Source organism: Haliotis rubra, unplaced genomic scaffold, assembly GCF_003918875.1.
Source record: "Haliotis rubra isolate DU_JTF1 unplaced genomic scaffold, ASM391887v1 Scf67, whole genome shotgun sequence".
Classification (NCBI taxonomy): domain Eukaryota; kingdom Metazoa; phylum Mollusca; class Gastropoda; order Lepetellida; family Haliotidae; genus Haliotis; species Haliotis rubra.
Window position 1 is genome coordinate 413,735 of NW_025767379.1, and position 15,128 is coordinate 428,862.

The window sequence follows — 15,128 nt, forward strand, 5'->3', positions numbered from 1 at the left end:
AACAAAAGGGAAAACAAAACAGCAATTCTTGATCAGTTTTAAGAGATGCACATACCCTTAAAATGAGTGAGTGTGAGTGAGTTTATTTTGTAGCAAACAGCAATATGCTCAAACACCAAGTGTACCCTTTCATATGAATCGCAACCCGGGTCTTCAGCGTGACGAGCGAATGCTTTAACCACTTGGCTGCATCGCCGGCCATTAAATGTAAGGATTCCAGTAAGTGTGCGTGTTGTCAAGGCGATATGTTGCAACACGACCCTGTATTTGTGTACATCGTGTAACTGTCTAAGTTTATACGTATCATATGCCTAACGTTGGCCTGTTTACACCATCATCCTCAGCTACTGTATATATCGGCATTCAAACTGTATTAGTTCATGTGTTTATTTGAAACAAATCGAGTCAACCCTTGTCCTGGCCATTGGTCCTGGCGGGAAGGCAACAGTATTTGATAATGAATCGTTAGTTAATCTGAGGACTTTGAGAAATAGGTCAACATTTGATGCTTAACACTATCAATTATATACAGCAAACACAAATTTATGAGTTTAAGTTATATTGCCAATAACAACATAAAAGTACTTCATACACACGTGTTATTATCTTAGCAAGCTATTTCTTCTGGTAGGCAGGTGGCCTTCAACCATCAAAAGGGAACCAGTCTGGTGGTACAGATTTACGAGATCTGTCACAAAACAGTTCTGGAGAATTTAACTTCTGAAATAGCAGAAAAACGAAGAAAAAAACAACTACAAATACGATTCGTTCGCAAATTTCATCTGGTTTCCATTGGACACCTTTACATGAATCCTGTACAAGTGCCACTTCTAGATCATTTAAAATATTGCAAAGAAAACAGGCGGTAGGTCTTTTCCTAGTGTAACTCCAGATTTACATGAAAAGAAAGTTGTTTTAACATTAAAATATTGTTGTTGCCAAAGTCATTATCAACGCAATTTGTGTATTCTTTGCCTTACTAATTCCATGAGGTTATATAAATCGTCACTGGAAGAATTCCCCTTCCTGAAAGAAATCTGCCTGGGCTTCTGCTGGTAGTGTCTGTATTCCTTGCCGTTACTGTATACATAAACACTCAGACACTGCTAGGTGGTGCAATTAATTGTATCAGGAACTTGGAAACGAATGTTTGTCATCGAGTTGGGCTTTGACCTGGCCACAGTGCTTGATAATGAATCACTAATTAATAATCCTAAGACTATGAGAAATAGGCCAACATCATTGTTTTGCATTATAAGCTGCTATATAACACATACATACCTAAAGTTGGTAGTAGGTTCGTTACAAAAATATCCTGGGCCCCATTTCACCAAGCTATCGTAGCGTTACGACTGTCGTACCTCCTATACTGTAACACAGACTTACGACTGTCGTACCTCCTATACCGTAACAGAGACTTACGACTGTCGTACCTCCTATACTGTAACACAGACTTCCGACTGTCGTACCTCCTATACTGTAACACAGACTTACGACTGTCGTACCTCTATATACTGTAAGAGAGTACTTTCTGACTGTCATTACCTCCTATACTGTAACACTACGACTGTCGTAGCGCTACTGTAACACAGACTTACTGTCGCTTTATACTGTAACATAGACTTCCGACTGCCGACTGTCGGTACCTCCTATACTGTAACAGAGACTTACGACTGTCGTACCTCCTATACTGTAACACAGAGTTCCTCCAGCAATCACAAGAGACGATACGACTGTCGACCTGTCCTCTTACTGTAACAGACTTACGACTGTCGTACCTCCTATCTGTTACACAGCGACTGTCGTACCTCCTAAGATATAGTCTCCTATACTGTAACATAGACTTACGACTGTCGCACCTCCTTACTGTAACACAGACTTACGACTGTCGTACCTCCTATACTGTAACAGACTTACGACTGTCGTACCTCCTATACTGTAACACAGACTTACGACTGTCGTACCTCCTATACTGTAACACAGACTTACGACTGTCGTACCTCCTATACTGTAACACAGACTTACGACTGTCGTACCTCCTATACTGTAACACAGACTTACGACTGTCGTACCTCCTATACTGTCAGACTTACGACAGCGAAGCTCTCTTAGCGCGAAGATAGTCGTAAGTTAATGTTAATGTATGGCACTTATGACTATCTTAGCGCTAAGAAAGCTTCGAAAATCTAGGCCCTGGTCTTAATATGGTCATTAACGTAGGAGTCACAAGACTTCAGAGACACACTGTCATGATCCGTAAAGTAGTCTCGACCCATCAACTCTGAAATATGTGGTTGTTCCCAGGACATGTTCCTGCATTCGTCACTTATATACAGAGACGCAAGTGTTGGTAGGAGAGTTGTCCTTCTGTCAACGTAATCACGTCATACAGATCAGGGTAACGGGGTATATACACTACGCTTCGTAGATCAACCCAGTAATGAATCCGTATTCTAAGCTGTTGTTAGAGTGACCTCCGCGCAGTGGTCCAGAGTCCACACCACACCAGATGTTTCATGTGTCATCAGTCGCTGACTGTTCATATTACACGTGTATACGACATGTTTCTTTCCCGTCCTTGTGACTTTTATGTTTAGCCTCTGTCCTTTGATAACAGTCAGTGGTGACGGAAACGTCACTACATCTGAGAGTTGTTCATCTTTCACCTCCACGTCGTAGTGATGCTGCAGCAGGGTTGTGTCGTCATTGTCAGTAACAACTACGTCAACAGACACATTGTCCGCGTCCACCCCAGCATACATGGTCAGCCCGGTCAGGAAAACTCTGGCGTCACAGGATATGACTAATGCATCACGTCGACATTTAGCAGAGTGTACAATTGGTTGATACTTTTGGTCAGGATGTAAGCGAGACAAGATATAGACTGATGTCCGAGGTGTGTCACAGAACGGCCGTATATCCAGGTCCGTTATAGAGTATTTTCGGAACAACATTATGATATGGGCATCACTTAAGATACCTTCATTGCAGACGGTTGTGGCAAATGTAACTTCTGAAATAGCCGGAAAGCGAATAAAGTACAAACACTCTCCTAGTACTTCTCTTTTCTCTTTCGGAGTTACCTCCCTTCCCTGGCGTGTGCATTCAGCTTCCGCCCACGACATCACAGATCGGAAGATGCAAATCTCGTCAACTCTCATGCCATCTGTCTTCAGGATAAGCGTTAGACATTTCTTACTTAGATCACAAAATCCCTCGCTGGAAACACTCACTTTTGCATTACATTTAATGACTTCAAGAGCTCTTTCTTTGAGGTCTTCTTTATCAAACACATCTGCTTGTTGGAGAAATACACATGCGTTGCTAGGCGACAAAGACTGTAAGCAGAACTCCTCACACTGTTTTTCCAGTTCTGTGATGTTGTATTTCCTCGCAGCGTACATCAGGTCAAGAACAGTGTTGGGAGTTAACGCTACCTCCCCTGTGTAGAGACACCTAGTGATCAAATGTTACATTGTTACGTTCTGAAAAGAGTTACGCTCGAGTGAGTGAGTGAGTTTAGTTTTACCCCGCACTCAGTAATATTCCTGCTATATGGCGGCGGTCTGTAAATAATCGAATCTGGACCAGACAATCCAGTGATCAACAGCATGAGCATCGATCTGCGCAATTGGGAACCGATGACATGTGTCAACCAAGCCAGCGAGCCTGACCACCCGATCCCGTTAGTCGCCTCTTACGACAAGCATGGGTTACTGAAGATCAATTCTATCCCGGACCTTCACTCGAGTGTCAATAACCGAAAACATAGAAGTACAAATAAAAGACAACGGTATTAGCTTATGTGTAGAAACTTATACGTAATAATATCTTCCTGTCAACCCATCAATCTAAATTGTCTATTTGGCAATTTAGAGGTACATAAGTAATGAGAAAGGTAGAATGCTTTATGGATAACAAGTCCTTTATAATACTATAATGCGTTTCTTTTTCATACATTTCGGTATACATCTTACACCAGCGTCAAGCAAGAGTGACAACACGGTATAAGAAGCTATACCGAAATGTCGCATCATAATATACTAAAGAATTTGTCATCCATAAATCATTCTACCTTTCTTAATCTAAATTGTTGTGTGTGCAAGTTCTGTCCCCCTGTAACGGTTTGTTTGACATGTTTAAACAAAGGATCTCAACTAACCTTAGGAAGGTCTTGAAGTTGTCTTTCTGTATATCAGGAATGAGTACCTCACCGGTCTCGGGGATCGAGCCACAAAACATTGCGTGAAACACGGAACTGCGGCTGACTAAAATGAATTTATGAGCCTGGATTGTCTCCCTTTGTTCCCCAACGAGGAAGGTCACATCAGCCAACAACGAACTCTCCAACATGTGCAGGTTGGTTTCTGGGAAGGGTTTCCCACCTTGCCAATTTTCAACCTCAGTTGTCATGATGTGTCTGAAAAACAAAACAAAATTTAATCACACTGTATCGTCACGGAGTTATACTGAAAACTGTAACTGATGTGAAAACATTTAAACCTGTTGACCAACTCAAAGTGCTTCTATATGGCTCAGGATCTCCTGATCTTAGGGTCGGATCCCGGATTCTTCCTAATTGTGATCCTTTGTTTGACAGCATCTGAGAGAAGAGCAGCACACTCAAGGAATGGATCTCAAAGACGAGCTGTACACCCAAAGAATGGACCAGGGAAACCAGTATGCAAGGAATGGGTCCGAGAGACTAACAGTGTGCTCAAGGGAAGTATCTGAGGGACCTACAATGTGCTCAAGGAAAGGATCTGAAAGAATTACAGCGAGCTCAATGAAAGGATCTCAGAAACCAACCATGTGCTCAAGGAAAGGATCTGAGAGACATACAGTGTACTCAATGAAATGATCGGAGAGATCAACCAGGTGCTCCATGGCAGGATCTGAGAGACCAGCACCGTCCTCAAGGAACAGCAAACAAACAAATCTTACTACCGCCCGTCATGTTTCAGCTGTTAATATCACTGATCACTTCTGTTACGAGGTAAAGAATAGTGTGTTCCGCCAAGGTATCTCGGTTGAATGGTTATTGTAACGGAACTGAAGAGCAATCACTGGATTATCTGGTCATTTAATTGTTTAATCCACCGCTTTGTAGTTTGAAATAGTGCTGTGTTTTCTGTCGAGAATAGTATGTGACTGTGAAGCTCCCATAAACGTGAACATCAAAGGGAGATAATAACGATTTCAAGTTTCGGTTTACAAACCTTGCGTTCATTTCTACAAACCGAACTAAGCGACCGGTTGAATATAATTACTGCATCTAGGGGATCATAGGAATGTAAATGACCATCAACAGTTTCATTTCTCTAAAATAATCGGTGTACATCTACTCCTACCCGCGTTTCCTCTGTGTGTAACGAACAACACGGCCCTGTCTTGCTTCCTGGTTGACGTCACGTGATATCTACAGTCTCATCAAGATATAAAGGCTGTCGGGCGCACTCCCACACTGTCTTCCTTTCATATGAGTCTGTGTTTGGAGAGTTGTGGCGCGAATATCTGTGACACCTCTGTATCCTAACGACCGTGGACCAATTATGATGTTTGTATTGTACCTGAAATAAACATCACACGTATTTCTGAATCTTTCACACAACACACACAGTCTAGCCAACAGCCAGCCATACACACATAGTGGATCCAAAATGCAGTTTATGAGATCTCAAAATAAATGTTAATTAATATCGCGCTCTGCCCCCACTGCACCCATGTTAATTACCTCAGTACATTGTAGATATCATGTCAGTCGAACAACGTGCAAAACAATTATTTCAGGAAAAAATGTTTTAAAGACTCAACTCTTCCTTTATCCTGCATATTGCGATCGATGTTCATGCTGTTGATCACTGGATTGTCTGGTCGGATCCATTTACAGACGGCCGCCATATAGATGGAATATTGCTGAGTGCGGCGTTAAACAACAGCCAACCAACCAGTCTCACCTAGAATCACCGAAGGACTGACTGAGTGAGTTAAAATATTAACGTCACCTCGGCAATATTTCAGCCATATATAGTAACAAGAAAGGTTTTACATACACAATAAATATAAGTTGTTAAATAATCAGTCATCGAAGGACTTTAAAATATCTAGAGTATCACATATGGTGTCTAAAACTAGCTATTATATGTAATATGTTTTATCTACGAAGACAATACAATATAAAAATAGGCTGTAGATCGCCAACAACGAAAGGTAGATCACCATACTTGGGACCATGGTGACGTACAATGCTTTTCCTATCTGAATGGACCCTAGTTGGATTTACACCATCCCATCAGCCGCTGGCGATTGTAGAAAATATTTAGCCAAAATTTAAAAGAACAAAAACACTACCTTTTTTAAAATCTGGTAAGTTTAGATTTAACTTTATATAATGGGAAGTATTTACAAGAAGTAGGTGTACATAATACATGAACGTGTCAAGTGACAGTTACAACTCTTCTCACCTCTGAATACACCTGGTCTGCTGTCATCGATGGAATGCCATGTCGGGGGAGTGTCGCCGACATACGCTCATCAAAATAGGACGGGTTCTCAAAGCCTGAATCTGAATACGAACACAGAACCTTAAATCTGGGAATGACAAAATATTCTCCCATCATGTAAATGTGTGAGAATTCAGATATTATACATTTTCTCTAAGTAAAACTACTGTGAAGGAATGTAGTTTTATGCCAGACAGTGTAGTCATGTAGTAATCCCATTCCTATGATCCCATAGATGCAGTTATTTTATTCATCCGGTCTCTTAGTTCGGTTTGTAGAAATGAACGCAAGGTTTGTAAACCGAAACTTGAAGTCGTTATTATCTCCCTTTGATGTTCGCTTTCATAGGAGCTTCACAGTCACATACTATTCTCAATGCTGTTGTTGCTCGACAGCATACACAGCTTCAAGTTCAAATCTGATATGTGCCCCAAATATTGATTCCGACATTATCTTAACGGGGCACAGCAAAAATAACTTGGTTTCCGGACACCGGAAACAAAATGGAAACTTAAGTTTCAATTAGGTTTCCGGACTGTTTCTCTACATTTCCTTCCAGTTTCCGGAAAGCGGAAACTTACAAATTACCCAGTTTCCAGTATGGCTCCAGTGCGTTTCCGTTACCCAGTTTCCAGTATGGCTCCAGTGCGTTTCCGTTACCCAGTTTCCAGTAAGGCTCCATTGCGTTTCCGTTACCCAGATTCCAGTAAGGCTCCAGTGCGTTTCCGTTACCCAGTTTCCTGTAGGGCTCCAGTGCGTTTCCGTTACCCCGATTCCTGTGTGGCTCCATTGGGTTTCCCTTATCCTCTACTTTCAGATGGTTTCATTTATTTATTTAGTTCAATTATGTTTCCCTTTGATTTTCGTTTCTATTAATCACATTAACCATGTTCCATGAGTTTCAGTAAATCAGAATCTGTATGGCTCCATTTGGTTTCAATTATTAGTATTCAGTGATTACCATATGTCCATATTAAATTATGATTATTCAACTATATTAACTGTAGTTGAAATGAGTGTATTATATATTTGAATGTATTATGTCATATATTTTATTCATAATACATTCAGATATAAAATAAACTCATTTCAACTACAGTTACCTTAACACCACATGTACATAGAAATAAATATATAAATACAAATCAGTAAGTCAGTCGATTTCTCTTTATTCATCATAAACATATCATGTCTATGTTTCAATGTTACAATTAAACATCGTCACAAATCACAGAAAGAGAGAGAGAGAGAGAGAGAGAGAGAGAGAGAGAGAGAGAGAGAGAGAGAGAGAGAGAGAGAGAGAGAGAGAGAGAGAGAGAGAGAGAGAGAGAGAGAGAGAGAGAGAGAGAATTTTGAAAGACAAATATTATATATTAGGTCCTATCTGTTATTGAACTGTCCAGCTGCTTACATGACACCATTTGTGTTACCTAGACGACCAGGTGTATATCTGGGGTTCCTACCTGGAGAGAAGGTTTCTGAAATCAATAGCACACTGCGCCATCCGGCATACACAATATATATGTCATTCGAGAGAGAGATAGAGACACAGAGAGTGAATGAGAGAGTGAGAGAGAGAGAGAATAGAGAGAGAATGAGAGAGAGAGAGAGAGAATGAGAGACAGAGAGAGAGAGAATAAATATTATGGAGGGTTTGGCATTTTTTTAATATGAGGTACATTAATTTCATTTTAATCTTTGTCTCAGAAACAAAAAGTTTAGTTGTTTTTTCCTAAACAGGGTGAATACAAGAGATAATTGAATGTACATTTAGACATTCCATCCTATCCCTAACTAACATGGATCATATTCTCATTGATCAGGGTGGAAGACCTTTAGGTGGTTGGAAGGCATATTGTTGGATGGTGTCGCAAGTTCTTCATGTTTGCCTCTGGAGCGCCAGACACCACTGGCGATGTCAATTCTGGGGTTAGGACTGCAGCCACCGTCTGTGTTCTTTTCTCTGTCCACAAATTTTCAGATCAACTCTGTTGTAGATTCCATGATGTCTGCAAGCTGTGGTTTCAGAAAACATCTAAGGTCATGAAGTGTAAGAGATTTGACTGGTGTCTTTAATCATATTGCTGTCATGCATTGTGGAACCAACACATCAGCATCATTCACATGGGAAATGTCGACATCAGTGGACCACTGTCACAAGACAGCAGGCCATATAAGGTCTCCTAGCTATATAGCTGTCATTCATGTCATGCTAGACATAGCCCTGTATGAAACTCTGTGATCAAGTTTGTTAGGATATTCGTCCCTAGTAAGGTTGATTGATGAACAATTAAAAACAAGTTACCTGGCATGTTACACGGTTAGTGGATCACATGTCCATTGTTCCGTCACAGATCTTCAGACTTAAGACAATGGATTATTGGGCACCTGCTTCCTGTCACAGACAGTCGGACCTTAGACAATGGATTACAGGCTGATGTTCCTGCTGTGCTGGCCAGTGCACTACACTACATCAGGACTACTTAGTGATGTGGACTCAGAGGACATCTGAACTCAGACAATGGATGTTGTTGCAACTGCTACGCAGAGCACCATGATGTGGAATAGATAGTTATTGTTAGTATTGTACTTGACGTCCTGTATTATGTTTAATATTCTTTACATTAATTTTGCCAAACACTTGTGTGTGATCTGATGGCAGGATTGCACCCGCTCCACATTATTTACAGCAAACATTATCAGACTATTGCTGTGAATGCCTTGAAACAAATCTTATTTGACAGAGAATAGATATTATTTTTCATACATGCCATGCTTTGACTCATAAGCTGTAACATATCAACATAATGTTTTCTCACAATGCCTGTGATTGGTCAGACTATTCCAAACGTAACAAATATCTGGCAATAGCAATCAAATATAACAATGTGTTTTGTTCATGCCCTTATTTTTATGTATATTGTATATCTAGTGAAAACTGAGGCTGATAATATATCATCAAGATACATTATATCTTGTTAAATAACTGCTCCAGAGATTATTTTTAGGAATTGTATTTCTTACATGAATCGCCATGAGGACCAGATGTGTGAACAGCTTGTTGCTATTTCTGTCCTAGTTCACATTATAATAATAATATCTTATTATCTGCCTCTAGAACAATGTCCAGCATAGCAGGAAACTCAATTCAAAGGGTAAATCATCAGGGCTAGTGATGTTGTTTTGCAAATTTCACTTATTTTTTTTACCAAGTTTGTTATTACCTGTTTGTTTACCTGAAGAGGTACGAGGGGAGGACCTCTTGTCATCGGTCAGTATTGAGACATAGCATGTATTGATTAATTTCACAATTGCTAGAGTTTCAAGATATTCAGTATGTCATATTTAATCCATGGACAGTATTGTGAAAATATTTCTGTAGGTGTATTAGAGGATTGCGCTGACGGCTGAAGACTTTACTTTGTCACGTTTTTTTGTCATATGACCTACACCACCGGGTACCCATTTTGTCCTGGGTGAACAGAGGCAGTCTTGAACAAACTCACTAGCCTAAGGTGTGACCACATAGGTATGAAGACCTTTATGTTATCTCCCAAACAAAAATCTGATCATAATGACTGAGACAACCTATTAAATGTATACTGTTTATTACTCCACTCTGAGATCTATAACCCTTAGTTGTGAAGTACGAGTTGTATAACATATGTGAACATCCATTAGTTTCAGCATTGCAACATTTTTGTATAGCATGCTTTACATTATCAGTATATTTTGTTGCATTAAATGCACAAAAGATGTTCTGGGTCTTCTTATTTTGGTATGGCCGCTGACTGTATGTATGTTATAGAAAGTCTTTGCTGACTCTATGTCAATTTTTGAATGAACAGCAAAATGTTACAAGCTGCTAGTAAACAGCCTCTCTTGTAACCACGGTGATATTCAAGGTAGGAGATTAGTTGAGCAGTATTATGCTTAGAGGTGGACTTTTCAAACTGACTTGTGGGTTCAATTCTCCAACAGGTATAAATTGTGATATTCATTTGCTATTCCTCAAGCTCTGATTTTATTAGAATACTCACCCTGCCTGACATTGGGTTTCACCCTGCATAACATTAGGTTATACCCTGCTTTACATTGGGTTTCACCCTGAATGAGATTGGGTTTCACCCTGCTTTACATTAGGTTTCACCCTGCTTTACATTGGGTTTCACCCTGAATGAGATTGGGTTTCAACCTGCTTTACATTGGGTTTCACCCTGAATGAGATTGGGTTTCACCCTGCATAACATTAGGTTATACCCTGCTTTACATTGGGTTTCACCCTGCCTGAGATTGGGTTTCACCCTGCTTTACATTGGGTTTCAGCCTGCCAAAAACTGGGCCTCACTCTGCCTAACATTGGGCTTCGACCTGATAAACATTAGGCTCTCCTGCTCATAAATGAACTTAGCTAACTTAAATAGCGTTAGAAACATTCTGGAAACATGATTCTTCTTCTGATGTGTTTATCCTAGTCGTGAAGATGTGATATGCAAGTGTATTCATAAACTGTGCTATATAGATGTACATATACGAGGGTCGGTCAAAAGGTAGTCGGCCTAACTATATTCTCGATGTCCAATGTTTGAAAAGCTGCCATTTTAGTTTGTAGGAATCATTAGCAAAGCCGTATAAAAATATTCACATATGTGGGTAATGTGATTAACGAGATATTAGTCATCACAACACATCGGGGTATAATATTTCCAGAATGAATGCAGAAAATGAAAAACGATCCGTCATTTAGTACCTCTTGGATAATGGTATGCCCTCAGATAATGTCATATAAAATATGTTAGTATAGAATTGGATGACTTCCCGTCATAATCAAGAGTCAAAGCTTTGGATTGCTTGATTCATATTTAGTCGGGGGCTGTTTCTTTTAAGGACGCCCCCATTTTAGTCTTTCAAAAACATTGTGTCCAGATATTCAAGCCGGCCCTGTTTACAATATACTGAGAGTTGACACTTGTGTGACCATTCAGTATTTACTTTGAACCTTAGAATGAAACATTAGAATAAGTGATTTCGTCGTCTGAAAGGGGGTGGGTAGTGTCTCCAAAACAAGCTGTTTCAGTAAACATGAAGGGGGAATCACTTTAACAAGCGATTGTACTAGGTCAGGCCGACATCTTTTGACTTTCCCTCGTACACCATGCAATGAAATATTCATGCAATTATGCTACAAATGCTGAGAAAGCCTGAAGCCTGTGATCAAGCCTTTGTATTGATTAGATCACTGAGTACATAACACCATTGTATATAGATGTTGTACATATCAAGCATGCAACCTTCGAACAGACAGGACCAGCAGAGATGACCCACCAAGGTCATGTGGAACAGTGGCTGAATTAGCAACATGTAAACATGTAAACCAACATGTAAACATCGGGTCTCATTTCTTTTGTTAATGAAATTGACATGTATTGTCTAAATCTAATAAATGATCATTGCTGTCAGGTTAAAATAACCAAACTAATCTGAAAGTTTGAACATCATGTCAAAAGCTAATATTTAGAATTGGAATTGTTTTCATATATACTGGACAAAAATAGTTAGGGATATATGTAACTTTTGAAATTATGAATAATGATCTATTTATTCAATGACACTCTGATAAAATATCAATCATAAAAATACCAATATCCCTAACTTATTTTGTCCAGTATAGTTTGTTGTGCATTCTGAAGGAAAGTTTGTTTTGTTCAAAGGTCATGTCAAATGCTCACAATGATTGACACAGCAACTTTGTACTATTGTATATGTTGTTTATACAAACAAGCTCACAGAGTCACAAGTTAGTATTGTTTGTGATATGTAATTATTTTTGAATGATTAAATGAGTTTTTATGTGTGACTGTCATCAGGTCAGGAACTGTATGGTGAGGTATGAGATGCTTTATAGTGAGGTATGAGATGCTTTATAGTGAGGTTTGAGATGCTTTATAGTGAGGTTTGAGATGCTTTATAGTGAGGTATGAGATGCGTTATAGTGAGGTTTGAGATGCTTCATAGTGAGGTATGAGATGCTTTATAGTGAGGTATGAGATGCGTTATAGTGGCGTGGTGGTCACTGTGAGTCCCAGTCAGCTCTAAGTCTATGCACACAGCCTTTTTATGTCTTGGTAGAAGTCACAAGGCCTTGTTCAGTGAGAAGCCTAGAAGTGGAGCAGCCCAGTGGTTAAAGCGTTCACTTGTCACGCTGAAGATCCAGGTTCGACTCCCTACATGGGCACTATGTGTGAAGCTCAGTTCTGGTGTCCCCTGTCGTGATATCGCTAGAATATTGCTGAAAGCGATGTAACACCCAACTCAATCACAAGAAGAGCAATGGCCTTTGTGCGCTATGGTTGTGCTATATGTCTGTGTGCTTTGCTTTTCAGTGCTGTACTGTGCTGTACGTGTGTATCTGCAAACCTCTGAAACAAAGCAATACTCACCCTTTGCCCATGATTACGCTTTATGCTGTTCAGTGACATTGTACTTGTCTTGCACATATTGCACAGTGTGGGCGGTGGGGGTAGCCTAATGGTTAAGGTGTTTGCTCGTCACGCTGAAGACCCGGGTTCGATTCCCCATGTGGGCACAATATGTGTAACCCATTTCTGGGTCCGCTGCTGTGATATTGCTAAAAGCGGCGTAAAACTAAACTCACACACTCTTGCACTGTGTAATGTGCCCACTCATGAACATTGTCAATTCTTCACTGGTATGCATACACTTGACTACTCCAAAGTAATTCACAGGGACACAGGCACTACGTTCCTCCATCCTGTGTCAGTATTCTCATTGGTATTCTTCTGGTCATGTATGGCTATATTTAAGCATAGGATGAAATAATTTTGAGCGTATTGTACCAGAAGTCATATGAGCACAAATCCATGCAAGAACTTTGTACAAACCATGTGAATGACTACAATTGCCTGGCATTAAATCACAGTGTCTATAAGATGTCTTGAGTCAAGGCCTATGGTTTTAAACAAGAAACACTGCCGTTGTTACTGGCACTGCTTGGTCACATGGCTCTTAGTTTTCCTGGGGCGGTGGGGTAGCCTAGTGGTTAAAGCGTTTGCTCATCACGCCAAAGGCCCAAGTTCGATTCCCCACATGGGTACAATGTGTGAAGCCCATTTCTGGTGTCCCCTGCTGTGATATTGCTGGAATATTGCTAAAAGCAGCGTAAAACTAAACTCACTCATTCACTCATAGTTTTCCTCTCCAAGAAGCAGGCTACAGCCTGGTTCCTTGGTTGGAACTAGCTCCTACTACATCACATAGCAGCAGCAGCCGTTCACGGGTATTGAGGGAACATGGTGTGAAACAATCACTCGAAGCATTGATGGATAAAATGCATGCCTCCCTAATACTTTACCAATATGCACTGTTCTACCTATGTGTACAATAATTGCTGTTCAGGGTCCCGATCCACAGTGTGTTCGTAACGTCACGACCTGTCATAACTCTACACTTTATCATAGGCTATGTGTAGTGCAACGGATCGGGCCCCAGCACTACGCCAGTGTATATGATGTCCTCTGTTCAGCTCCGTGCCTCTTGTGTGTACAGTGCCTTTTTGAGCAGATGTTGAGCAATGTGCCTGCTTTTGAGCAGTGCCATGCCTGTATGCCTACAAGTACAATGTCTGCTCTCAACACTATGTACAATGTCTGCTCTCAACATGCTTATGAGTACAATGCCTGTGCCTGTACAACAATGTCTGCTGTCAACACTACGCCTACGAGTACAATGTCTGCTCTCAACACTACGCCTACGAGTACAATGTCTGCTCTCAACACTATGCCTACAAGTACAATGTCTGCTCTCAACACAACGCCTACGAGTACAATGTCTGCTCTCAACACTATGCCTACAAGTACAATGTCTGCTCTCTACACTATGCCTATGCGTGCAATGCCTACTGTTAGCACTATACCTGTGTGTAATGTCTACTATTCAGCTCTATACATACAAGTAAAATGACTGCTTGGCTGTGCTATATGTGTTCGATATCTGCTAATTAGCTGTGTCCATGTACATATTATCTGTTGCACAGTACTGTGCCTATATGAACACTGTATTTTGCGAAGCACTGTACCTATGTGTTATGTTCAGTGCCATAGCTGTGAGCCAGTGTATTGTGTGATCACAGTATACTTATTTACACAGATATATTTGGATCCAGTTTTCATTCCAGAAGTCAGTGTGCACACATATTCTGTACATTTTATCACTTTACACAGTTTTAATAAAACATCTTTTACTGCATTTGATCGTCTGTACTTTGTGGTCGTTTACCAGTTTCGACTTCCAGTTTTCAGTTGCCATGGTGATTCTATCTGTAGGGAACAATAGATCAGGTGCCCAATCACTGTGACTGTTGGCTGTGCCCAATCGTAACTGGATGATACTTTTTGCTTGAGGTTGTAATGGTTTATCTGGAGTTCCTGACAACAGTGTGAAGCAGCATTCACAGCATTCCATTGTAGCCAAATACATGTAGATGTAAAAATATGTTGCTTATTTTACATATCAATAGATCCCCACTTTCCTTCCATTAAATAAACATTGTACTGATGTCCTACAAGAGTGTTATCTTAAGTTGTGTTTGTGTGTGGTTAAATGCCA

General features: G+C 40.3%; 1 protein-coding gene and 1 long non-coding RNA gene across 3 annotated transcripts; one reads left to right on the top strand and one right to left on the bottom strand.

The window, feature by feature from the left end:
* Positions 1 to 2,122: 2,122 nt before the first annotated feature.
* Positions 2,123 to 5,459, bottom strand: LOC124257718 (BTB/POZ domain-containing protein 6-like). Of its 2 annotated transcripts, none has more exons than XM_046691849.1 (3): positions 5,352 to 5,459; positions 4,163 to 4,420; positions 2,123 to 3,456 (listed from the first exon to the last, which is right to left on the bottom strand). In XM_046691849.1, the coding sequence occupies exons 2-3, from the start codon at positions 4,411 to 4,413 to the stop codon at positions 2,454 to 2,456; spliced, it is 1,254 nt and encodes a 417-aa protein (XP_046547805.1). In that variant the 5' UTR covers positions 4,414 to 4,420; positions 5,352 to 5,459; the 3' UTR covers positions 2,123 to 2,453. The 2 variants fall into 2 exon arrangements, with proteins under 2 accessions (XP_046547805.1, XP_046547804.1); XM_046691848.1 differs by lacking the exon at positions 5,352 to 5,459 and adding an exon at positions 5,220 to 5,310.
* Positions 5,460 to 11,749: 6,290 nt separating this feature from the next.
* On the top strand, positions 11,750 to 13,330 carry LOC124257719. The gene is made up of 2 exons (XR_006893343.1): positions 11,750 to 12,478; positions 12,545 to 13,330. It is a non-coding gene; the product is annotated as an uncharacterized LOC124257719 (long non-coding RNA).
* Positions 13,331 to 15,128: the final 1,798 nt, after the last annotated feature.

Coding starts and splice junctions, on each gene's coding strand:
- LOC124257718 (XM_046691848.1), bottom strand. Junction 3,457..4,162: donor AACTTCAAGACCTTCCTAAG/GTTAGTTGAGAT, acceptor TTTGATCACTAG/GTGTCTCTACACAGGGGAGG.